Below are 25,019 nucleotides of genomic sequence, written 5' to 3' on the forward strand. Positions count from 1 at the left end.
GCCCAGTCAAGGGCACGTCACATGGGGGTGACTAGAGCCACAACTGTCTGAAAGGACAGTGAGGGAGCCCAGCAGCCAGACCCAGCGTGAGGAGCTTGGGAGGCACCCACATGAGGTGGCTGTGGGTGCCGGGCTCACGCACAGGGCGGCTGTGGGTGCCGGGCTCACTCACACACAGACACGTGGGTCTAAGGGTCACACCACGGACTTGGGGAACTGCGGACCAGCCTCGGGCCCCAGACCAAAGACCAGCAGCTCTGAAGACAGGAGTCCACGCGAGCGGGAGCAGTGTGCGTCCGACCCTCACAGGACCAAGTGCATGCTAACCAAAGACTTCGACATTTCCCACGGGATTCAAACACAACCCAGATCTCATAAAGTCATATTCAAAATGTCTAGAATATAACCCAAAATCACTTGACACATGAAGAACTGTAACATTTCACCTTGCAGCTGGGCACAGCAGCTCACACCTGTAACCCTAGTCCCCTGGGAGGCCACGGCTGCAGGGAGCAATGACCGGGCCGCTGCACTCCAGCCTGGGTGACGGAGACCCTGTCTCTAAAAAAAATAAAAAATTCAATGTGCAAAGGAAAAGACCCATAAATTCTATTTCCCAAAAACAATTAGTAGCTTTTTTAAAAAAAAATCACACAACACATTTTTATTACTTTTTAATTTTTGTAGAAACGAGGTCTCACTATGTTGCCCAGGCTGGTCTCAAACTCCCGGGTTCAAGCGATCTTCCAGCCTCGGCCTCCCAAAGCACTGGGATTACAGGCGTGAGCCACCACACCCGGCCAACACAATTTTTAAAAGGCACTGGGATTCCTCTGCTTCAAGATCATCGCTAGGCTAGAAAAATAAAGCTTGTTCCACCAGAAATCACAGAACTGAGTGTTCGCTAAGGCAGAAATTGCAGAGTCTAGTGCCATTTCAGGCAAATATGATTCAGCTCTGAACCCAACATCCACACCTGCCTATCAGAACCGTCAGACCAGCCTGGAACAGACCAGCCAATTAGGCTTCATCAGACGAGGCCGTGGTGCTCTTCCAGGATACTAATAACCCCAAACAGGAGGTGCCGAAACCAAAATGAAAGACAGTGTTTGAGGCTAGTTGTCACACCGATTGTTAGTTCCTTGTTACGTCCCCCTTCTATAACATTAATAAAGGAAATATTTTATCGCAAAGAGTATTTTATATGCCACTAGCCATGACTTTTTGTCATTAGTTACTACATAAATGCCGCCTAGTGCCTGCCATTATCCACATGGCACAACCATATTATGTCTGCAATTCACTTCTGTATTTACAGAATCTTTGTGATTTCCTTAAGTACATTAGTGAAGGTTTAACATTGAGATGCAATCTAATATCCATAACCTCCAGTGTTTTGCAGACAGCAATGTAGGAGACAGTTTTTTGTTGTTGTTTTTTTTTTTTTTTTTTTTGAGACGAGTCTTGCTCTGTTGCCCAGGCTGGAGTGCAGTGGTTCGATCTCGGCTCACTGCAAGCTCTGCCTCCCGGGTTCACGCCATTCTCCTGCCTCAGCCTCCCGAGTAGCTGGGAATACAGGCGCCGCCACCGCACCCGGCTAGTTTTTTGTATTTTTAGTAGAGACGGGGTTTCACTGTGTTAGCCAGGATGGTCTCGATCTCCTGACCTCATGATCAGCCCGCCTCAGCCTCCCAAAGTGCTGGGATTACAGGCTTGAGCCACCGCGCCCAGCCGAGAGAGATATTTTTAATCACCTGTCATTTAACTGACCTTACGTAATACATAAACCAATAATTGAGCAGTTGTAAGTCTCTGAATGGCTCCGGTGAGAGCTGTAGGAAGCACGTTCCGCGTACGCATCCTGCTGATGCTGCTGTGTGTTTCCTCCTCCCGACGATTTCCTCTGCCTGCAGGAGGGGCTCGGATAAGATGTGCCCCTTTGCTTGACTTCTCTGATGTCCTGAAATTTCTGTAGCTCTTTTTTTTTTTTTTGAGACGGAGTCTCGCTCTGTCGCCCAGGCTGGAGTGCAGTGGCCGGATCTCAGCTCACTGCAAGCTCCGCCTCCCGGGTTCACGCCATTCCCCTGCCTCAGCCTCCCAAGTAGCTGGGACTACAGGCGTTCACCACCAGGCCCGGCTAATTTTTGTATTTTTAGTAGAGACAGGGTTTCACCGTGTTGGCCAGGATGGTCTCGATCTCCTGACCTTGTGATCTGCCCACCTCAGCCTCCCAAAGTGCTGGGATTACAGGCGTGAGCCACCACACCCGGCCAACACAATTCTTTTTTTTTTTTTTTTTTTTGAGACGGAGCCTCGCTCTGTCGCCCAGACTGGAGTGTAGTGGCCGGATCTCAGCTCACTGCAAGCTCCGCCTCCCGGGTTTACGCCATTCTCCTGCCTCAGCCTCCCGAGTAGCTGGGACTACAGGTGCCCGCCACCTCGCCCAGCTAGTTTTTTTTTTTTTTTTTTTGTATTTTTTAGTAGAGACAGGGTTTCACCATGTTAGCCAGGATGGTCTCGATCTCTTGACCTTGTGATCTGCCCATCTCGGCCTCCCAAAGTGCTGGGATTACAGGCTTGAGCCACCGCGCCTGGCCTGGCTAATTTTTTGTATTTTTAGTAGAGACGGGGTTTCACCATATTAGCCAGGATGGTCTTGATCTCCTGACCTTGTGATCTGCCTGCCTCGGACTCCCGAAGTGTTGGAATTACAGGCTTGAGCTACCGCGCCCGGCTTTTTTTTTTTTTTTTTTTTTTTTTAAAGACAGAATTTCTTTCTTGTTGCCCAATGGCACGATCTTGGCTCACTGTCACCTCCGTCTCCCAGGTTCAAGCAATTCTCCTACCTCAGCCTCCAAGTAGCTGGGATTACAGGAGCACGCCACCACGCCCAGCTAATTTTTGTTTTTAATTGGCCAAGCTGGTCTCAAACTGCTGACCTCAGGTGATCCGCCTGCCTCGGCCTCCCAAAGTGCTGGGATTACAGGCGTGAGCCACCATACCCAGCCATTGAAAAAGCATCCTGATAAAGTGTCTAGCCATGATATTAAAAAACAAAAACAAACAAACAAAAAAACCCTCTAAGCAAACTAGAAGTAGAAGGGAGCTTGCTCAACCTGATAAAACAGCATCACCAAAAATCCCCGTGGGTAACATGATACATAATTGTGAAAGCGAGAATGCTTTCCCCAAGACTGGGAATGAGGAAAGGCTATAGACTCTTACCATTACCATTCAACCTTATAAACGGGAAGTCAGCCAATGGAACAAGGCAACCAAAAGAAATAAAAGGCACAGAGACTGAATAAAAAGAAACTGTCCTTATTCATGGATGACATACTGTTTATGCATAAAATCTCCCCAGATCTATAAAAACAAACAAAATCCCAATCTCCTAGAACCAGTAAGTGAATTCATCAAGGTTAAGAGGTATCAGAAGAACACATAAAAATCAGTTTTGTTTTTTTTTTTTTTTGAGACGGAGTCTCGCTCTGTCACCCAGGCTGGAGTGCAGTGGCCGGATCTCAGCTCACAGCAAGCTCCGCCTCCCGGGTTTACGCCATTCTCCTGCCTCAGCCTCCCGAGTAGCTGGGACTACAGGCACCCGCCACCTCGCCCGGCTAGTTTTTTGTATTTTTTAGTAGAGACGGGGTTTCACCAGGTTAGCCAGGATGGTCTCGATCTCCTGACCTTGTGATCCGCCCGTCTCGGCCTCCCAAAGTACTGGGATTACAGGCTTGAGCCACCGCGCCTGGCCAGTTTTGTTTTTAAACACTGGAAATATACAGTCAGAAACCAAAATTCAAAAAGCAACCTCTTACAACAGCTCAAAATCAAAGTAAGCTGTGGGATAGGAAGCAATAAATAAATAAGTAAAAGAAACACTGAAGGCTGGGCACAGTGGCTCACGCCTGTAATCCCAGCACTTTGGGAGGCCGAGGTGGGTGGATCACGAGGTTAGGAGATCGAGACCATCCTGGCTAACATGGTGAAACCCCGTCTCTACTAAAAATACAAAAAAAAAACTAGCCGGGCATGGTGGCGGGTGCCTGTAGTCCCAGCTACTCGGAGGCTGAGGCAGGAGAATGGCGTGAACCCGGGAGGCGGAGCTTGCAGTGAGCCGAGATCGCGCCACTGCACTCCAGCCCGGGCGACAGAGCGAGACTCCGTCTCAAAAAAAAAAAAAAAAAGAAAAACATTGAAGCATAAGCCTACCAAAACATGTACAAGATATGTATACAGGTTGGGCATGGTGGCTTTTATGCCTATAATCCCAGCACTTTGGAAGGCAGAGATGGGTGGATCACTTGAGTCCAGGAGACTAGCCCAGGCAACATGGCAAAACCCTGTCTCTACAAAAAATACAAAAATTAGCCGGGCATGGTGGCACACACTTGTAGTCCCAGCTACTTAGGAGGCTGAGGTGGGAAGATCCATTAAGCCCAGGAGGCCAAAGCCACAGTGAGCTGTGATTGTGCCACTCATTCCAGCCAGCTCAACATACATATGAAATACTACAAAATGCTGATATAGAGATGGATTACATTCATGGATTGTCTGACTCAACACAGATGTCAATTCTCCTCAAACTGATCTGTAGATTTAACACAATTCCAATCAAAATCCCAGCAGAACTTTTTGTAGCTGACTGTAAAATATATATGTACTGTCAAACGAACAAAAATAGTGAAAACAATTCTGAAAAACAAGAATGGGCTGGGCGTGGTGGCTCATGCCTGTAATCCCATCACTTTGGGAAGCTGAGGCAGACAGATCACTTGAGCCCGGGAGTTTCAGGCCAGCCTGGACAACATAGAGAGACCCTGTCTCTGGCGGGGAGCAGTGGCTCACACCTGTAATCCCAGCACTCTGGGAGGCCAAGGTAGGCAGATCATGAGGTCACAAGATCGAGACCATTCTGGCCAACATGGTGAAACCCTGACTCTACTAAAAATACAAAAAAATTATCTGGGTGTGGTGGCACGTACCTGTAATCCCAAATACTTGGGAAACTGGGGCAGGAGAATCGCTTGAACCAGGGAGTCAGAGGTTGCAGTGAGCCAAGATGGGTCACTGTGCTCCAGTCTGATGACACAGCGAGACTCTGTCTCAAAAAAAAAAAAAAAAAAGGAGATCCAGTCTCTACTGGGTGTGGTGGTGTGCCTGTGGTCCCAGCTACTTGGGAGGCTTGAGGTAGGAAGACCTGCTTGAGCCTGAGGTCTCGAGGGTGCAGTGAGGTAGGATTTGTACCACTGCACTCCAACCTAGGCAACAGAATGAGACCGTGACTGTCTTTAAAAAAAAAAAAAAAAAGAGGGGACAGGGCAGGGCAAAAGAAAAAGAAAAAAAAAAGAGAAAAGAAAAAGAAAAGAAAAAAGAAAAAAAAAAGGGAAGGAGGGAGGGAGGGAAAAGGAAAACAAAAACAAGAATAAAGTTTGGCCAGGTACAGTGACACACGCCTACAATCCCAGCGTCCAAGATAGGACGGTGTGAGACCAGGAGTTTGAGACCACCCTGGGAAACATAGTGAGATTCTGTCTCTACGAAAATGAAAGAAAATAAGCTGAGCGTGATGGTGTGAACCTGTAGTCCCAGCTACTGGGGAGGCCCAGGTGGGAGGATCACTGGAGCCCACGGGTTGGAGGCTGCAGTGAGGTAGGGCTGCGCCGTTGCACTCCAGCCTGGGTGACACAGCAAGACCCTATCTCTTAGAAAGAAATAAAAACATAATGCTGAGAACACAAAGTGCCCATGAGGATGTGGAGCAGCGGGAACGGTGGCTCAAGCTGGTGTTCCACGACAGGCCACAGCTATTCCAGAACGTGCTTGGCAGTTTCTTTTGAATTTAAAAATACACTTACTATGTGATCCAGCAGCCCCATTGCTAACTATCGTAATGAAATAAAAACGTGTTCAATAACCTGTACACAAATGTTTATAGCAGCTCTATTCAGACCTGCAAAACATTAGAAACAACCCAAATATCCTTCAACAGGTGACGAGACAAACTGATCCATCCATACGGCACTACTGAAAAAAAAAAAAAGAGAAAACAAATGCCGACGCACGGATGCACGCATTCTCATCAACCTCAGAGGGGTTCTGCAGGTCCCGCTGCTCTCGGCCACACACTGTAGGACTCTATTATGGGACCTTCTTGGAAAGACATAACTATAGTGGGGGAGGACAGGCGCGTGGCTGCCGGGGTCCGGGTGGGGGAGGCCAGGCGCGTGGCTGCCGGGGTCGGGGTGGGGGAGGACAGGCGCGTGGCTGCCGGGGTCGGGGTGGGGGAGGCCAGGCGCGTGGCTGCCGGGGTCGGGGTGGGGGAGGCCAGGCGCGTGGCTGCCGGGGTCGGGGTGGGGGAGGACAGGCGTGTGGCTGCCAGGGTCGGGGTGGGGGAGGCCAGGTGCGTGGCTGCCGGGGTTGGGGTGGAGGACAGGTGTGTGGTTGCCGGGGTCGGGGTGGTGACTATGGGGACAGTGGAACGGTCTTCTGAGACGGCAGGGCTCGCCTGTCTCCCAGTTATGGTGCTTACCCAAATCTGCACAGGTGTGAACATCCATGGAACTGAATGTTCCATGAACAAAAGAACAAATCAATTTTAGTATGTGAAATTTAAAAATGTTATGCAACGGCTCACGCCTGTAATCCCAGCACTTTGGGAGGCCGGGGTGAGGGGATCACCTGAGGTCAGGAGTTTGAAACCAGCCTGGCCAACATGGTAAAACCCTGTCTCTACTAAAAATACAAAAATTACCCGGGCGTGGTGGCAGGCACCTGTAGTCCCAGCTACTCAGGAAGCTCATGCAGAACTGACTGAACCTGGGAGGCGGAGATTGCAGTGAGCCGAGATCGTGCCATTGTACTCCAGCCAGGAAGACAGAACGAGATTCCGTCTCAAAAAAAAAAAAAAAAAAAAACAAAAAAGAAAACAAAACACTTCCCAAGGGAGATGAAAGGTGACATGAAAGTTTGGCAAATTTCTCCACGAGCTGAACAAGTGGCCCAGCAGCTCTACTCCTCGGTATAAATATTCAAGAGAAATGAAAACAAATATGTGTCCCCACAAAAACTTGTTCACAAATGTTCACAACTGCATTTTCAGAGTAGCCAAAAGGTAGAAACCGCCCCCATGTCCAGCAACGGGTGAATGGATAAATAAGGTGTGGTGCACCCATACAAGAGAATATTGCAAGAGAATATTATTCAACCATGAGAACGAATGAAACATCTCCGACGCATGCTGCAACACACAAGAACCTTGAAAATATCTTGCTGAGTAAAAGTGTCCTGAGTAGGCAAATCTATGAGAGACAGAAGGTAGGTTTGTGGCTGGCTGTCAGGGGCTGAGGGGAGGGGAAGAGAGTGACTGCTAAGGGAAGGTTTCTCTGCAGGCTGATGAAATGTCCCAAAATTAGATAGTGACGATGGTACCTCTGTGGGTTTGCACAGAGCCTGTCACTTCCCCAGAAGGCCACGAGGCGGCTGGGCCAGGCCTGCCCACGGGGCGCTCCAGAGCATTTTGTTCCTCCGGGGCCTCGGTCTGCTTTGTGGCAGCCTCTTCATGCAGCAGCCAGCACCTAGAGATTTGTTCCGAGTGCAGACCTCTGCCCCTTCTTCAGCCTGGAGCCCGAGGCTGCTCTCACTGCGTCGCGGTTGCGGTCCTCAGCTCTTCCCCCAGGTTCTCTGGACCTCCATCTCCACCGCAGGGAGGTGAGGGCCAGGAGAACCATCTGGCTGCTCTGGCTGCCAAAGGACCTGCAAGGTCTTTCAGCTGATCCACTTTTAGCTCAGATTCTGCTGTGCCAGGGTCTCCCGGGGTGGCCAGCTTCCCCCCTCAGCCCTCTTCTGCTCAACAGCCACTCACCAACCCACTTCCCACCTTCCAAAATGGGTTCAAATCCTCTGAGATTTGGCTTCTTCCCCGTCTTTGTTCCCGTGGGAGGATTTTTTTTGGTCCCATTCCTCTCATTTCACAGTTCCATTTCGCTTTAAGTGAGAAGACATGACCTCTTCTGCTTTAACAAACTGCAGTGACCCAGCAAAACCTGTCATATAAAATAAATCCCCAAATAGAGAAGCCCAGTATGTTAAGGCAACACTTCAGAATCATTAGAAGAAAACATGACAGTGGTTTTCAGCCTCAGGGAAGGTCCGGATGTTCTGAGTCAGTCGGAAATAGCACCATTCATAAAGCATAAGATCAACTGATCCTGCGTAGGGTTTAAGCTTCTGCACGTCAGGAACAGAAACAGTTCAAAGACAACTGAGAATCTGTAATCAGGAATATCAGGAACTCCTACCAACCAGTAGAATAAGACCCAGACCAACAACCAGAAGAAAAATGAGAAAGATGTCAACAGGTAATTCGCACGGGAGATAATCCAACGGAGAGGTAAGCGTGGTCAAGATGCCCGACCCCGCCGAGTCACCAGAGAAACGCATGTGACAGCGATGCCACTTCAAACACAGCAGGCTGCAGCATCTTCTCAATTCCAACAACACGAAGCGTGGGCAGGGATGGGAGCAATGGGAACCCTCCCCTGGTGGTGGTGGAAGGACTAGATGCAGCCCCTACGCAAAGCAAGCTGGCAACTGCTAAAAAGGGGAGGCCTAGAAACCACCAACCCTCCTTCCAGGTTGACAGGAGACCCAAGAGAGCAGGTCTGGCTGTCTCTAGTCACCAAACCCTGAAGACACGGGAAGAGACTGGGAGGTGCTCTCTGGGGAGCTCACACACAGCAGTCAGAATCCACCATGCCGAGTGCCCAGCACAACAGGCATTAAGAGCGGTCAGGCTGAGTAAAAAGCCCAGCTACCCGCAGCTGTCCCAGTGGATGGTTTCTGCATCTTCAATGCAATACTCTTATTTGTGAATACAGAAACATACAGATGCAAAATTCTAAAGCCCAAGGAGAACGGAAACACCACAATTCCTGCCACATGGCCTGGGGAGCCAAGGTGAGGCCGGGAAAGGGAACAGCAAGGCTCTGTGACGCCCGCTTTTTAGGCCCAGCACACTCACAGAACACAGACAATGCCTGTTGGTCAGTTCTGTGCCTGAGTTATTTTCTGTATTTTTCTATGGTCTTAACTTCTCAAACTACAGCAGTGCATGAAGATGTCAAGAGACGACACCACTTTATCCTGGACCCCGATACAGACGCCCAATAGGTCCCAGCACAGTTGCCCCAATACTGAGTGCGAAGCTGTGCCTACACCTGCCTGTGCTGTCCTGAGAACACACCACAGGGGCAGTGCAGCCAGGACCCCCGGTGCAGCCAGGACCCCCGGTGCAGCCAGGACCCTCGGTGCAGCCAGGATGCTCGGTCCAGCCAGGACCCTTGGTGCAGCCAGGACCCCCGGTGCAGCCAGGACCCCCGGTGCAGCCAGGACCCCCGGTGCAGCCAGGACCCTCGGTGCAGCCAGGACCCCCGGTGCAGCCAGGACCCTCGGTGCAGCCAGGACGCTCGGTGCAGCCAGGACCCCCGGTGCAGCCAGGACGCTCGGTGCAGCCAGGACCCCCGGTGCAGCCAGGACCCTCGGTGCAGCCAGGACCCTCGGTGCAACCAGGATGCTCGGTGGAGCCAGGACGCTCGGTGCAGCCAGGATGCTCGGTGCAGCCTGTACAGAGAGGCAGGACCAGGGCTGGCTCATCCTCATCCTGCTGCACAGGAGTCCCTGGGGAGGCCCAGGAGAGGAGCTCGACAGGGAAGAACATTCCAGAAGAGGGAACACTGGGCTTCACCAAGGCTCCAGAAGAGAGAGCTTACAGAAGGTAAGGAACAGAGGGAACAGCTTGACTAGCTAGAGAAGCAGGCAGGGGCCAGGCACCCTGTGGGGAGGGGTCTGTGAGAGGAGAGGAGGCCAGGAGGACCCGCAGAGGGTCACCACTGCCAAGGCTGGAAGCCGCAGGCAACCTGGAATCAAATGGATGCCACTGACCACAGAGATTTGAATGGTTTAATAACTGTCTCGTGAGCTCGATGGCGAGCTCTCACATTTCACCCGCAGGCTGTGCTGTGCACCCCCCACACAGTGGTCTGAGCAGAGGCAGCGTGGGACCAGACCCTCTCCCACAGCCGGCCTGGCCAAGGTGGCACAGACCAGAGCTCTGTGCAGACAAGCACCCAGGGGTCTAAGAACACTCCCTTCTCTCCAGGGGCCAGAGGGGAGAACCAAGCCGCTCGGCCCTCCTCGCTCTGGCCAGCAGGAGGCCCTTCTCCTGGAGCAGCCCTCCTCCTTTGTCATGCCCGAGGGACGCAAGGTCATCCACTGCGCTCCTGCTGCACGGGCACTGCTGGGATGTGCTCCCATACCACGTGTCCCCACCCAGGGCATCTCCCTTCACTGCACAAGACAGCAAGGGCAGCTTGTGCTGGGAAGCACCTGAAAACCCTCAGCCAATCCCACCACAGCCCTGGGCTAAGCCTGTCTTCCAGGCCCCTCCACACAGTCTCTGAAATCTGAGGACTGGCTGGTGGCTCCTTCCCCCATTACAGTGAACTTGGCTGCAGGCCGACACCCTCCCAAGCGCCCAAGCGCGGCCCCTGCCCACTTGTACAGTGAGGCCCTGGCCCAGTGTGGTGGCCCCTCAGTGAGCCGGCTGTGCCTGGCTGCCCCCAACCCCCAGACACCAGCAGGGGCAGTTAGAGCCCTGTCAGGTCCACAATGGCCTTGATGAAGATGGCATCGTCCCGCACGTAGGAATTCTTGGCCTCCATCTTGGAGACGGGGCAGAAGAGGGGGCAGCCACTTGCGATGTTCATGTCATTGACTGGCCTCTGAAAAGAGGACGAGGTCACGTCGGGCCTGAAGGCATCAATCACGTGCTCCCGGTTATTCTGGTCGAGCAGCATTAAGGTCACCTGGAGGAGAGAGCCCCAGGGAGGGGACACAGGTCTGTGGGCCATCTCTCTCTGGCTCCCGAGGGTCTGGACACCTGCAGGACCACTAGCAGGAAGCCACAGGTGCCCATCCCAGGACCCAGGCCAGAGGCTGAGGCCCAGCTGAGACCACGTGGTGGGCGGCCTTGCTCCTGCTGCTGTGCCCTGGCTCCCCAGCCCTCCCCAGCCCCCGACATTCTGCTTCTCTCTGGGGAACCTGTGTCCATTCTGGCCTTTCCTGTCCACTGACATCTGGAGTCCTAGGCTAAAGCTTATCACTCCTGAACTTGAATTATTATGAGGAAAATACAAAAAATAACATATCCGGCAAAGACATTTTCTTGCCAAAGAGATCAGGAAGCAGCCATTGCCCACCCATGAGGAGCACTTTCCAGGGAGAACCTGAGCCTCTGTCGGGCCGTGAACCCGGATGCCCTGGGACAGATGAGCGCCCATGGGCCCTCCACACCCTCACCCCACCCAGCTCTGATCTGCCTGCTCCATAGCTATAGGGGGTGGGGGAAGTAGCAAGCCTGGGCCAAGTGTGGCAAAAGGAAGGGACCTTCTCATTCCAGCCTAGTCTCTGGATCTTCAGTTCTGCAACCAAAAATAGATTCTGATTTTCAAAATAGGCCGGGGCGGTGGCTCACGCCTACAATCCCAGCACTTTGGGAGGCCGAGGCGGGCAGATCACGAGGTCAGGAGTTCAAGATCAGTGTGACAACATGGTGAAACCCCTGTCTCTACTAAAAATACAAAAATTAGCTTGGCATGGTGGTGGGCGCCTGTAGTCCCAGTTACTCAGGAGGCTGAGGCAGGAAAATTGCTTGAACCCGGGAGGCACAGGTTGCAGTAAGCTGAGATCATACCACTGCACTCCAGCCTGGGCGACAGAGCAAGCCGCCGTCTTAAAAATAAATAAATAAATGACACCTCAGATGAAGAGGGCTCTGAAGCCGTGTTCCTTCCTCTGCATAGTCTCTCCAGGGCAGGGTTTTCAAACTACTGGTCCAGACGCCCATCAACATCTAGAGTCCTGGGCTAAAGCTGGGCACCCCTGAACTTGCATTATTTTGTACTTTGTCCTTTTGTTCATTTATTTTTTAGAGCCCGGTCTTGCTCTGTTGCACAGGCTGCAGTGCAGTGGCGTGATCTCAGCTCACTGCAGCCTCAACCTACTGGGCTCGAGCAATCCTCCTGCCTCAGCCTCCAAATAGCTGGGAATACAGGTGCACACCACCATGCATGGCTAATTTTTCTATTTTTTTTGTAGAGATGGGGTCTCACTATGTTGCCCAGGCTGATCTCAAACTCCTGGGGGTTCAGCAATCCTCCCACCTCAGCCTCCCAAAGTGCTGGGACCACAGGGATACTCCCCCACACTTGGCCTTGTGCTTTTTTTTTTTTGAGACGGAGTCTTGCTCTGTCGCCCAGGCTGGAGTGCAGTGGCTGGATCTCAGCTCGCTGCAAGCTTCGCCTCCCAGGTTTACGCCATTCTCCTGCCTCAGCCTCCTGAGTAGCTGGGACTACAGGCGCCCGCCACCTCGCCTGGCTAGTTTTTTTGGTATTTTTTAGTAGAGACGGGATTTCACCGTGTTGGCCAGGATGGTGTTGATCTCCTGACCTCGTGATCTGCCCATCTCGGCCTCCCAAAGTGCTGGGATTATAGGCTTGAGCCACTGCGCCCGGCCGGCCTTGTGCTTTTCCTTAGTCATATTTATATTTATCTGACAGGTCAGGAAGCCAGTTGCTTGTGTCACGGACCAGTGCTCAGAAATCATGGAAACGACAGAAACTGCCAGAGCTCTCCACCGCGTGACACAGCACCACAGGGCGACGTGCCTGCTGCAGACACCTGGTCCAGCGAGCCCAAACCACCCTGTCCTGCACAACCCTGCACCACAGAAGCTGCACTGCCCAGAGGGAATCTCAGGTGCGGCCCTCAGCAAAGCCTGTGGGGACGGCCTCACACCTTCTGGTTGAAGGGCCACCGCAGCAGGGCGTCATTCGGGCCCTTCATCACCACAAAGAAGAGGGACAGGTGTGTTCCTCGCCCGGTGCCGTCGCCGTTCAGGTAGATACGCAGACACATCTTGTAGCCGTACCTGCTGGTGTAGAAGGCTGTGGAGGCAGGAGGGACGCCTGGTAAGCTGACACTCAGCAAGGGTGGGGCAGCGCTCTTCCTGTCTGGCTGCCCTCCCCCAGGGACAAAAACACCCACAAAGACACATTGAGGTTCTGGGGTGCAAAGGAAGTTTTTTTTCTTAAAGTATGCAGTTAGTTTCCAATGAAAATAAATTTCATTAAAAAAAAAAAGTAGCCAGGCGCGGTGGCTCAAGCCTGTAATCCCAGCACTTTGGGAGGCCGAGACAGGCAGATCACGAGGTCAGGAGATCGACACTATCCTGGCGAACACGGTGAAACCCCGTCTCTACTAAAAAAATACAAAAAATTAGCCGGGCGAGGTGGCGGGCGCCTGTAGTCCCAGCTACTCGGGAGGCTGAGGCAGGAGAATGGCGTAAACCCGGGAGGCGGAGCTTGCAGTGAGCTGAGATCCGGCCACTGCACTCCAGCCTGGGCAACAGAGCCAGACTCTGCTCAAAAAAAAAAAAAAAAAAAATGTTGTAGTTAGAAAAATTAGAAAAAGTTTTTTTTTTTTTTGAGATAGAGTCTCTCTCTTGTTGCCCAGACTTAGAGGCACAATCTCGGCTCACTGCGGGATCAAGTGATTCTCCTGCCTCAGCCTTCTGAGTAGCTGAGATTATAGGCGCCTGCCACCACACCTGGCTAATTTTTGTATTTTTAGCAGAGATGGGATTTCACCATGTTGGTCAGGCTGGTCTCCAACTCCTGATCTCAGGTGATCCACGCATGTTGGCCTCCCAAAGTGCTGGGATTACAGGCGTGAGCCACCGTGCCTGGCCAGAAAAAGCATTTTTTTTTTTTTTTTGAGGCGGAGTCTCGCTCTGTCTCCCAGGCTGGAGTGCAGTGGCGCAATCTCGGCTCACTGCAAGCTCCGCCTCCTGGGTTCACGCCATTCTCCTGCCTCAGCCTCCCGAGTAGCTGGGACTACAGGCACCTGCCACCATGCCCGGCTAATTTTTTGTATTTTTAGTACAGACAGGGTTTCACCGTGTTAGCCAGGATGGTCTCGATCTCTTGACCTCATGATCCACCCGCCTTGGCCTCCCAAGTGCTAGGATTGCAGGCGTGAGCCACCACGCCCAGCACAGAAAAAGCATTTTTAAGAATCCCAAATGTAACCCCCAAAACTTAAGAAGATGAGTAGAGGGCCGGGCGTGGTGGCTCACGCCTGTAATCCTAGCACTTTGGGAGGCTGAGGTGGGCAGATCACAAGGTCAGGAGATGGAGACCATCCTGGCCAACACGGTGAAACCCTGTCTCTACTAAAAATACAAAAATTAGCCGGGCCTGGTGGTGAACGCCTGTAGTCCCAGCTACTTGGGAGGCTGAGGCGGGAGAATGGCGTGAACTCGGGAGGCAGAGCTTGCAGTGAGCCGAGATCGCGCCACTGCACTCCAGCCTGGGCAACAGAGCGAGACTCCATCTCAAAAAAAAAAAAAAAGAAGATGAGTAGAGCAACACGGCAAGATCCACCAAATGCAGAGGTTGGGGCCTCGGCAGAGCTGCAGAGGGGAGCCCTGACTGGCCCAGGGCTTAGGGTGGGCCCCAAGCCTGCCTCAGAAGAGGCACTTGCTAGAGTGAACCCCGAAACAAGCAGAGTCCACTTCCTTCCCACCCAACGAGACACAGACGTGAATGACAGCCAGAACGTGGCAGAGGCGGCTTTCCAAGCCACATGACAGGACCCCGCGTGCACAGGTTTGAACACAGGGACCCCACTGTGGCAGCACCAGGACCAACCCTCCTTGTTCTTGTCCTCCACCGTGCGCCCTGGCCCATCCTCCCTGTCCTCGTCCTCCACGCGTGCCGCACACAAACTGGGTTCACCAGCATTGCTTAAAGCAGATGTTCCACACAAACTGGTCCTCCTGCCCGAGTACCGCCTCCGTGGCAGGGCCTCCAGAATCCTGACCCTTCACCTCACGCTTAGTACAGAGCTCCCAGCATATACAATCGGCCGAGCCAAGCAGCTGCAGAGGGAAGGTCGTCACCAGAAAGCAGTGCTGACCTTCACAGCCCTGGAGGAACAGGGCCACGCCCTGCAGGCTGCCCAGACTGTTCCCTCAAGTTCCCCCAAAACAATCTGTCATTTTTCCAGTCTCAACTCCGAGGAGAAAGAGAGTGTGGGTTTTGTTTCTGGTCCCTGCTGAAGGCCTTGTCAGGACGCACCACACAGACCACGGCGGCCCCTCCAGATGGCGCTTGGGTCTCTTTCTGCCGGAGCACAGGAGCCACGGGCCCTGCTGCTCAGGGAGTGTCGCCAGCAGCGCTAGGCTCAATTCAAACAGGAAAGGTGCCGACAATGTCTCAGTCTCGATCCTAGAACCTAAGATTCTATCAGCAGGTTCACCATGTCAGTGTAAAAATAAAGCCCACACGAGGGTGTTTTCTGAGCCACGTCAACAAAGGCCACAAAGGGAGTGCCTGAGCCGGGGATGAGACGATGGCTGGGGCCGCCACGAGGTCAGCCAGGGCCTCAAAGGACAGCAGAGGGGCCGCCTCTGTACTGCAGTGCCCAGAAGCATAGTCCTGGCAGGAGCTTGTGGCTGGGCGGCCACCAAACAGCCCCTCTCCAGCAGTGCCCTCCAGGGAAGACCCCACGGGCACCCTCTCAAGAGAACTCATAGTTGGGGAAAAAAAAGGGAGTGTGAGAAACACCCTCCCTGAGCTCCGTGTGGAAACGGAACCTGGGAGGGGTCAGACTAGCTCGGCCCCAAGGCCCTGGGAGCCATGTCCCACCCCCACGGCTACCTCCACCCGTCTGGTCTTCCTGGGAGCTGGGATCAGGCAGGAGAGCCTGTTGATGTAATGTCTGCTTTAGAGCCGTGTGCCGGAGGACCAGGCTGTGGGTGACGAGGGGCATACCCCGATGGCAGGCAAAGCAGGAGGGCAGGCAAAGCAGGAGGGCAGCCAGCCTGACCCCCCACCCCCGATCCTTACCCAAGGGCACCCACTGGCCACCCAAATTTGGCTGCCCCACTCGCTGCACAGGCAGACACAGTCGCTCCCGGTATCACTGGGGGTCGTATCTCAGCCTCCCTTGGGAGCCGTCCCATGTGGTCACAGGGGTGAGGGGACCCAGGTGCCACGTAAACAGCAGCTGCAGGGAGGTGGGGGTCTTAGAACCACACCTGGGGAGAAGATGGCGGGTGTGCGGCCGGCCACAGCTTCCTGGCGCTTCCTGGCGAAGTCTGAGATCTTCCAGATGAAGACCCCATCGTAGGTGGATGCCTCCATCTCCAAGACCTTCTGCTCCAGGTCAGCCATCGCCAGGTCCTTGAGGCCAATGCTCCTCTCCAGCTGCTGCACCTGCCGGGCGCCAAGACCACCTTCTCTCTTACCAGAGGGGTGTGGCATGAGCCCGCCTCCCACACCCACCGATCTCCAGCAGGACAGTGGTCCTGGGCACCCCTGGCTCCGTGTTTCTCACGTCCACTCCCTGCACACAAGAACCCAACCCCACCCTGGCCAAGAGGGGGTGGCTCCAAGTCCACACAGAAGCTCCTGGCCAGCAAGCCTGCTCGGAAGCCACACCAGGCCTTGCACATCCCCATGGCTGACTCTGTCCTCCCATCAGAGAGAGGAGGCTCCCGCCCACGGCCTGGTCTCTATGACCTTCCAGGGTTTGGGGTCCCTCAGAGAACAGGACTCAGAAACGAAGGGGGCCAGAGCCTTCCATAGAAACCACGCTGGACTGGGGTTTGCAGATGGACTTCTACACTGTCCAGGCTCTAAAGCTCCAGGACCTGCTAGAACCTGCTGGGGTGCAGACACTATCCCCCTTTACACTGTCCTCCTCATGGCCGGCCGCCCACCAGGCACAGACCTTGTTACTCAGGGCTTCAATCTTGTCTTGGTCCAGCCGGTGCTGCCGGCTGCAGGCCTCGGCAGTCATGGCCACCCTCTCCACCTCCCGGTTCAGGACGCAGACAATGTTCTCAAAAGTGGCCGTCTTCTTCTCCAGGTTCTCGCACCTCTGCAGGAGCTCTGACCCCGCATGGCTCTGGTCTCCCAAGAGAGGCTTTGCCTCCAGCACCGAGCTCAGGAGCATGGCCAGGTGCTCCCTCAGCCACTGTGCCTCGTGCTCTTGCTGTTTCTCACCCTCCACCTGCAGACACAGGGCAGGGAGGCTGCTGGCTCCACCCACCATTCAGCTCCCACCCGGGGACGGCCACCAAGACGCGGGCCTTAGAGCTGAGGAGACAGGCCAGAGTCTGAGATAGGGATGCCTGGGTGGCCTGGCCATGGCTGATCCTTCTTGTGCATGACAGACTGAAAGTCAGGTATGTTTAAAGAATATGAAGCTTGCTATAGACCTTAGTTGCAGCCAGGCACAGCAGCTAGCAACTGTGATTCTAGCACTTCAGAAGGCCAAAGCGGGAGGATCATTTGGGCCCAGGAGTTGGAGACTAGCTGGGGCAACATGGCGAAAACCCACGTCTATGAAATTTTTTTAAAATGAGCCGGGCATGGTGGTATGTGCCAGTAGTTCCAGCTACTCCGGAGGCTGAGGTGGGAGGATCGCTTGAGCCCAGAAGGGTGAAGCTGCAGTGAGCCGAGATTATACTACTGCATCTCTGCCTGGCTGACACAGTGAAACCCTGTTTGGAAGAAAAGAAAAAAGGGACGGGACGAGACGAAGGGAAGAAGGCGAGGGGAAGGGAGAGGGGGAGGGACAGAAAGGAAAAGAAAAGAAAAATAAAAGCAGCACACCATTTTTTAAAAAGCGACTCACGACCAGGCACGGTGGCTCACGCCTGTAATCCCAGCACTTTGGGAGGCCAAGGTGGGAGGATCACCTGAGGTGGGGAGTTTGAGACCAACCTGACCAACATGGAGAAACCCTGTCTCTAATAAAAATACAAAATTAGCCAGGCGTGGTGGTGCACGCCTGTAATCCCAGCTACTCGGGAGGCTGAGGCAGGAGAATTGCTTGAACCTGGGAGGTGGAGGTTGCGGTGAGCCGAGATGGCACCATTGCACTCCAGCCTGGGCAACAAGAGCGAAACTCTGTCTCAAAAAAAAAAAAAAATACCTACCCACAAGTTCCAGACAAGCCTGGCCAACATGGTGAAACCCCGTCTCTACTAAAGATACAAAAATTAGCCAGGCATGGTGGCACATGTCTGTAATCCCAGCTACTTGGGAGCCTGAGTCAGGAGAATTGCTTGAACCTAGGAGAGGGAGGCTGCAGTGAGCCGAGATGGTGCTACTGCACTTCCAGCCTGGGCGACAGAGTAAACTCTGTTTCAAAAATAAATAAATAAATATAAAAATAGGCCAGGCGTGGTGGCTCACACCTGTAATCCCAGTACTTTGGGAGGCTGAGGTGGTCAGATCACTTGAGGTCAGGAGTTTGAGACCAGCCTGGCCAACATGGCGAAACCCCATCTCTACTAAAAATACAAAAATTAGCTGGGCCTGGTGGTGTGTGCTTGTAATCCCAGCTTCCTGGGAGGCTGAGGCAGGAGAATACTTGAACCCGGGAGGCGGAGGTTGCAGTGAGTCGAGATGGCGCCACTGCACTCCAGCCTGGGTGACAGAGCGAGACTCTGTCTCTAAAATAAAATAAAATAAAATAAAACTAAAAAGCTACCCACAGGGGGAAGGTGAAGGGGTGGAAATTAGGTTGCCTTAAACATACCTCATTTTATAGACCTGACTTTGCAATTAAATTATTTTCAAATTTCCGCAACAAAATTTAAAAACAAGCCAGGCGTGGTCATGCCTGTAATCCCAGCACTTTAGGAGGCTGAGGTGGGTGGATCACTTGAGGTCAGGAGTTCGAGACCAGCCTGGGCAACATGGTGAAACCTTGTCTCTACTAAAAATACAAAACTTAGCTGGGCGTGGTGGTGCACAGCTGTGATCACAGCTACTTGGGTCTTTCATCACCTACTTGGGAGGCTGAGGCACAAGAATTGTTTGAACCCAGGAGGCAGAGGCTGCAGTGAACTGAGATCATGCCACTGCACTCCAGCCTGGGCGAGAAAGCAAGACTCAGCCTCAAAAATAATAATAATAATAATTAAATAAATAAGAAAGACACTCTTAAAAAAATCACAGTAAAAGAAACAAATGGACTTACATGTACACCCAGCTAGAGGCACAGCCACCCAGAGAGCAGAAGGGCACTCAAAAGACAAACAGCTGGACGAGAGCTCGCCCTGCATCTGCTCAGAGACCGGTGCCGCTGGGACCACGCCGTGTGCGGCATGGAAAAAGCAGGTCCTGGCTGAGCCTGGGGCGGGCGCCAGCATGGGGAGACCCTTTGTGCAAACGGGAAGCGAGCGTCGCCACAGACTCATGCTGTGTTCACTCTCATTCCTCAACACCAAAAGGCCCAGAAACAAGGAGCACAGTGGCGGCAGCGAGCACCACTGAGGCCCAGGTGGTCTCTAAACAACCTCCCGCACGGGAAGCCCGGGCTCCCTGGAGATGGCAGATGCCAGGTCGGAGCGGGAAACAGACAAGAACACGGAGAGGAGAAGACTATCCAACGCAGACAAAGAAAATGGTCCTCTTCACTGTTATTAGGAAGAAAACACAATACCTAAGGCCACACAGAATCAAGTCAGCAACTGACTCTACTACAAATACCGTCAAGGCATCCCTGTCTCCAAGCAGGGAAGGTGCCCGCCCAGCGAGCTGGCCAGGGGAGGGTCTGCACCCACGGCCTGCCCCTCTCCATCCATCAGGCACACACCTCAGCTGGGGGCCACCTCTGGGCCCAGCACTCCTCGAGGGTCCTGAGCTCAAGGGGCTCCTGTTGTACAGGACAAGACGGACAAGAGAGAGACATGAGGTGCTGGCGACAGAGGGGCAGAGTCTGCAGGGGTGGAGCAGGGGGGTCCACCCGGAGAGACCCAGGCGCCTGGCCATTGTGCCAGTGTCCAAGTGCCTGGGGTGGGCACAAGTGGGCATGCCCAAGAAAGCTCAGGCCAGCAAGCAGGGCAGAGGAGACAGCCGAAGGGAGGGAAAGATCACAGGAACAGGCCGCTCTGAATGAGAAGCCGTGAGGAAAAGCTGTGATTGATTTCCAATTGTGAACAGGCCAGAGCGGAAAAGAACGGGGGTCCCATAAGCGCCTGAGCCTGGGTCCCAGTGAGAGATGAGGACGACGTGGACAGGGCAGTGACGGCTGGGGGGATGAGGGGTCCAGGTGTCCAGGAACCATTGGAGGGCAGACGAGATCTCTGTCAGCCTGAACATGAAGTGTGAGGCGAGAGGAGGGGCCCGAGTGCCTGCTGGTGGCGGAGGGCTTGGCGAGAGCCGCTGGGTTAGATGCTGCCCTTTTCTGTGTGAGATGGGGGCAGGGAGACGGCAGCCAAGAAGTGGTCGTGGCGAGCTGGCCGGGTACATCTGAGATGTGCACTCAACACCCAGGGAGGCTCAAGGCGACAGGTGGGCACATGCATTGGGCATCCTCAGAGACAGGTGGCAGTCAAAGCCAGGCACTACAATGCCACCAGGAGGATGGGAGTGGACAGGGCTGCCAGCCCAGAGACCAAGCTGGGGACACTCAGACAGCCAGGGTGGGAGGCAGTGCTGCAGAGGAGGCTGAGGAGCAGCCGGAAGGAACCCAGGAAGCGCTGGGCTGGAGGCAGTGAAGACCACGCCCAACCTCAGACCCCCAGACTCACCGTCTCGAGGCAGCCGATGGCGTGGAATCTGCAAGGGATTCGACACTTGCCACAAGTCTTGACGTGGTCCTGAAACTACAAGGGAATGGCATCAGAGTGCCACCTTTCTCTGTTCTGATGCATTTCAGTACTTCCACACAGACCACGGTGATTTACACAGAGGGTTACATGACCTGCCCCGCTGGCCTCTTCACTCTCACACCGAATGAAACCCAACAGCCCATTTCCAAAGCAACATGTGCTACACCCGTGCACACACCTGTGCGAACATGCACACTGTGCTAGTAACTGAGATGGGCAAGCGTTTCGGGACACCTGTGGAGACCCCAGCTTATGTGTCACATGGCACGCCTGTCCTTCTATCACAGTCCACAGGACATGCAGTGCTGAGGCCCCAGGGCCTAGGTTCAAAACCCAGAGTCAAACACCCACTGCTCACCTGGTGCGCGGTGGTGCAGGATGACACAGACACAACATGAAGCAAAACGTAAAATCCAGAAAGGGGTCAAGTGCACACAGACACTCACATATGACACGAGCATCGAACCGGGGAAGAAACAGAGCCCAGCACTGTGGTGTCTGACACCGGTCTAAGGACACGGGAACAGCTGTCGAACCGGGGAAGAAACAGAGCCCAACACTGTGGTGTCTGACACGGGTCAAAGGATGCGGAAACAGCCCGAGGAAAAACATGAAACCCAAGTCCCTCCTCCATTTCCCAGGTGACATGGCAGGTGTGTCACAGCCCTGGGTGTGAGAAAATCAAACACACAAACATCAGACGCAGCACAGGATTCCCACATACCCGGGACGAGGGAAACAGCCCTAACTGTGAATCAGTTTCCAGAAACAATAACATAAGAACCTTGCACAATTCCCCCCAAAACAAACAAAAAACCAGAAACACCATTAAGTGGGCAGGAGTCATAAACAGCAAGAGAAGTACAGATGTGCTCGGTCACACCACAGCTTGGGAAGTGCCCGTCAGAAGCCCCGGAGACTCTGCTGTCCCTTGCCACCCAAAGGAGGTTGGTCTCAGGGTCCCTGAAACCCAAGGATGCTCATCCCTGATGGAAGACGGCAGTGTTTGCACAGAGCCTAAGCACACCCTCCCTTATACCTTAAATCAGCTCTCGGTGACTCACGACCAATACAACGTGAACGCTGTGTCAATAAAAAACATCCACGCATATTCAGTGCATTTTTCCCTGAACATTTCCAGTCTACGGTTGGCTGGATCCATGGCGTGGACCCGCGACACAGAGGGCTGGATGTGCTTCTCACACGTCACAGCGGCAACGGTGCTCCCACAATGCTTATGGAAATGCAAATTTCCGAACTGCCGCACAGCGCTGCGGACGGGGGCCTGACACGTTTCTCTGTGAGGTCTCAGAATGCACTTTTTTTTTGCAGTTTTCGCTTTGGTGCCATGTAACCATTTTACAAAATTACAAAATCTTTTTTTTTTGAGACAGAGTTTCTCTCTTGTTGCCCAGGCTGGAGTATAATGGCACGATTTCAGCTCACTGCAACCTCTGCCTGCCAAGTTCAAGCGATTCTCCTGCCTCAGCCTCCCGAGTAGCTGGGATTACAGGCACGCGCCACCACGCCTGGTTAATTTTTGTATTTTTTTTTGTTGTTGTTGTTGTTGTTGTTTTTTTTTTTGAGACGGAGTCCCACGCTGTCGCCCAGGCTGGAGTGCAGTGGCGCGATCTCGGCTCACTGCAAGCTCCGCCTCCCGGGTCCCCGCCATTCTCCCGCCTCAGCCTCCCGAGTAGCTGGGACTACAGGCGCCCGCCACCGCGCCCGGCTAATTTTTTGTATTTTTAGTAGAGACGGGGTTTCACTGTGGTCTCGATCTCCTGACCTTGTGATCCGCCCGCCTCGGCCTCCCAAAGTGCTGGGATTACAGGCTTGAGCCACCGCGCCCGGCCAATTTTTGTATTTTTAGTAGAGATGGGGTTTCACAATGTTGGTCAGGCTGGTCTCGAACTCCTGACCTCAGGTGATTCTCCCACCTCAGTTTCCCAAAGTGCTGGGATTACAGGCGTGAGCCGCTGCACCCAGCCCTTTTTTTGGGGGGGAGCCGGGGGGGGGAGCCGGGGGGGGGGGCGGGGACAGAGTCTCGCTCTTGTTGCCCAGGCTGGAGTGCAGTGGCTTGATCTCGGCTCACCACAACCTCCGCCTCCGGGGTTCAAGCGATTCTCCTGCCTCAGCCTCCCAAAGAGCTGGGATTACAGGCATGTGCCACCAAACCCGACTAATTTTGTATTTTTAGTAGAGACGGGGTTTCTGCATTTTGGTCAGGCTGGTCTCAAACTCCTGAACTCAGGTGATCCACTCACCTCCGCCTCTCAAAGTGCTGGGATAACAGGCGTGAGTCACCGCGCCCAGCCTTTTTTTCTTTTTTAAGAGCAATCTTTAAAACTCAAAAGCAAAATGAAACAAATGTGCCTCCCTGGCATACTGAGACAGCCGCCTGCCCAGAGATGCTGCTTCGAATGACTTATCACACAGCAACTCAATACAGACTCTAAAAGCAAAGAGAACTAGAAAGAGAACTTCGTCATCATATAATTCGCCACGGTCACAGTCAGTGCTACTGACACTGTTCTCATGTACAGCAATGTCCACAGGAACCATGACTTTCTGTAGAAAGGAGACAGCAACATGGAAGTTGGGTAAGAATCTGAAATGCAAACATCAGTGTGAACCCACAAGGTATTTTCTCTTCAAATAAAGCAAGGATCCCTGTGCTGTCACTGAAGTATTTTCGGATGAAACACTGGGCTGCGGGAAGAAGTGGAGGCAGGAATGAAACAGAACGGGCACTGGACACCCCCCATCTTGAGCCGCAGCAGGGCCCCAAGTTCTAACGCGCTCTCTTTCCTCTGTCCAGGCTCCGAAATTCCCACCACCGGAAGCTGAAGGAGAAGAGGCCAGGAATCCGGCGTGTGTGCAGCACGCTGGGAATGGGGGTGGGAGCGCCCAGGGAGGGGAGGTGTGAGAGAAGGTGCTGCTGGAAACGAGGAGAGACAAGTCCCCCCAGGCTGCCCACCTGGGCCATCCACGGAGCTGAAAGCCAGCTGGGTGCCTGGCCTCTGTAAGCCTCAATTTCCTCATCTGATAAAGGGTGCCCTAGGGTTCCTGTGAGGGCAGGAGGACAACCCCCAGGCCCCCAGGAAACGCTAAACACCGCCCGCCCGTGGTTCCTGCCAGTGTCATCATGAAGGGGCAAACACTTCATCAAACAAAAGGTGCCCGTGACTGCCGAGGCTTCTGGGCTGTTCAGCCATGAGGCCCAGGCCCACTTCTGTCCAGCGAGCCCCACAGGCCAGCCTTCAAGGGACCAGGTCCCAACACACACCGCCCCATGCTTGGCTCAGCCCTGCACATGTCCCAGGCAGCGGTGAAGAACCCAACCAAGCCCTGGGAGCGTGGTCACCAAGAGAGGCTCCAGCAACACCAGCAAAGATGGAGAGGAGGGGCTGGGAGGACGAGACACAGCCTGAAGGGAGGCAGCTCCGTTGCCTCTGCACAGCTCCGACTGATAGATAGCAGGCCAATAGTTTACATCATCAAAGAACAAAAGCAAATCTTTAAAAAACCTCACATTTTAAAAGAGCCCGAAGCAAATGAACTACATACCACATCTAATACAAACTCAAAGAAAAAATGTATTTCAATTGACCTCAGAACATGGTATGTGGACCCTACGTCTTGGTAAGATGTACTTCCAAGAACAGAAAGAGCTGTGAAGAAACAGGTGGCCTCATCACCAGAAGTCACGTTGCTGGTTTTTGTTTATTGTTTTTTTGAGATGGAGTCTCACTCTGTGGCCCAGGCTGGAGTGCACTGGTGCGATCTTGGCTTATAGCAACCTGTGCCTCCCGGGTTCAAGTGATTCTCCTGTCTCAGCTTCCCAAGTAGCTGGGATTACAGGAGTGCCTGTGCCACCACACCTGGCTAATTTTTGTATTTTTAATAGAGAAGTGGTTTTGCCATGTTGGCCAGGCTGGTTTTGATCTCCTGACCTCAGGTGATCCACCAGCCTTGGCCTCCCAAAGTGCTGGGACTGCAGGCGTGAGCTACCACACCCGGCCTTGCCTTCTTTTTTTAGACAGGCTTTCACTCTGTCACCCAGGCTGGAGTGCAGTGGTGTGATCTCAGTTCACTGCAACCTCCACCTCCTGGGTTCAAGTAATTTTCGCACCTCAGCCTCCCAAGGAGCTGGGACTAGAGATGTGCAACACAATGCCCAGCTAATTTTTGTATTTTCAGTAGAGACGGAGTTTCACCATGTTGGCCGGGCTGGTCTCGAACTGGCCTCAAGTGATCCTCCCGC

At 53.5% G+C, this 25,019-nt stretch overlaps 1 protein-coding gene and 1 long non-coding RNA gene across 20 annotated transcripts in view; one reads left to right on the forward strand and one right to left on the reverse strand.

Moving 5' to 3' along the window:
- Window positions 1-7,550: 7,550 nt before the first annotated feature.
- On the forward strand, window positions 7,551-13,202 carry LOC141408574 (uncharacterized). The gene is made up of 2 exons (XR_012424086.1): window positions 7,551-9,778; window positions 12,621-13,202. It is a non-coding gene; the product is annotated as an uncharacterized lncRNA (long non-coding RNA).
- TRAF2 (TNF receptor associated factor 2) overlaps window positions 9,950-25,019 on the reverse strand; it is a 45,721-nt gene continuing 30,651 nt past the window's right edge. For 12 of the 19 annotated variants that reach the window (XM_074015982.1, XM_005580376.4, XM_074015981.1 and 9 more), the window contains 5 exons: window positions 20,675-20,749; window positions 16,858-17,139; window positions 16,163-16,340; window positions 12,859-13,007; window positions 9,950-10,868 (listed from right to left, as the gene is read on the reverse strand). In XM_074015982.1, the coding sequence (XP_073872083.1) occupies window positions 10,650-10,868; window positions 12,859-13,007; window positions 16,163-16,340; window positions 16,858-17,139; window positions 20,675-20,749 (903 nt within the window). In that variant the 3' untranslated portion in view covers window positions 9,950-10,649. The remainder of the gene's footprint in view (window positions 10,869-12,858; window positions 13,008-16,162; window positions 16,341-16,857; window positions 17,140-20,674; window positions 20,750-25,019) is intronic. The other 7 variants (XM_074015984.1, XM_074015986.1, XM_065529808.2 and 4 more) reach the window with 2 other exon arrangements.

Source organism: Macaca fascicularis, chromosome 15 (assembly GCF_037993035.2).
Source record: "Macaca fascicularis isolate 582-1 chromosome 15, T2T-MFA8v1.1".
Taxonomy (NCBI): domain Eukaryota; kingdom Metazoa; phylum Chordata; class Mammalia; order Primates; family Cercopithecidae; genus Macaca; species Macaca fascicularis.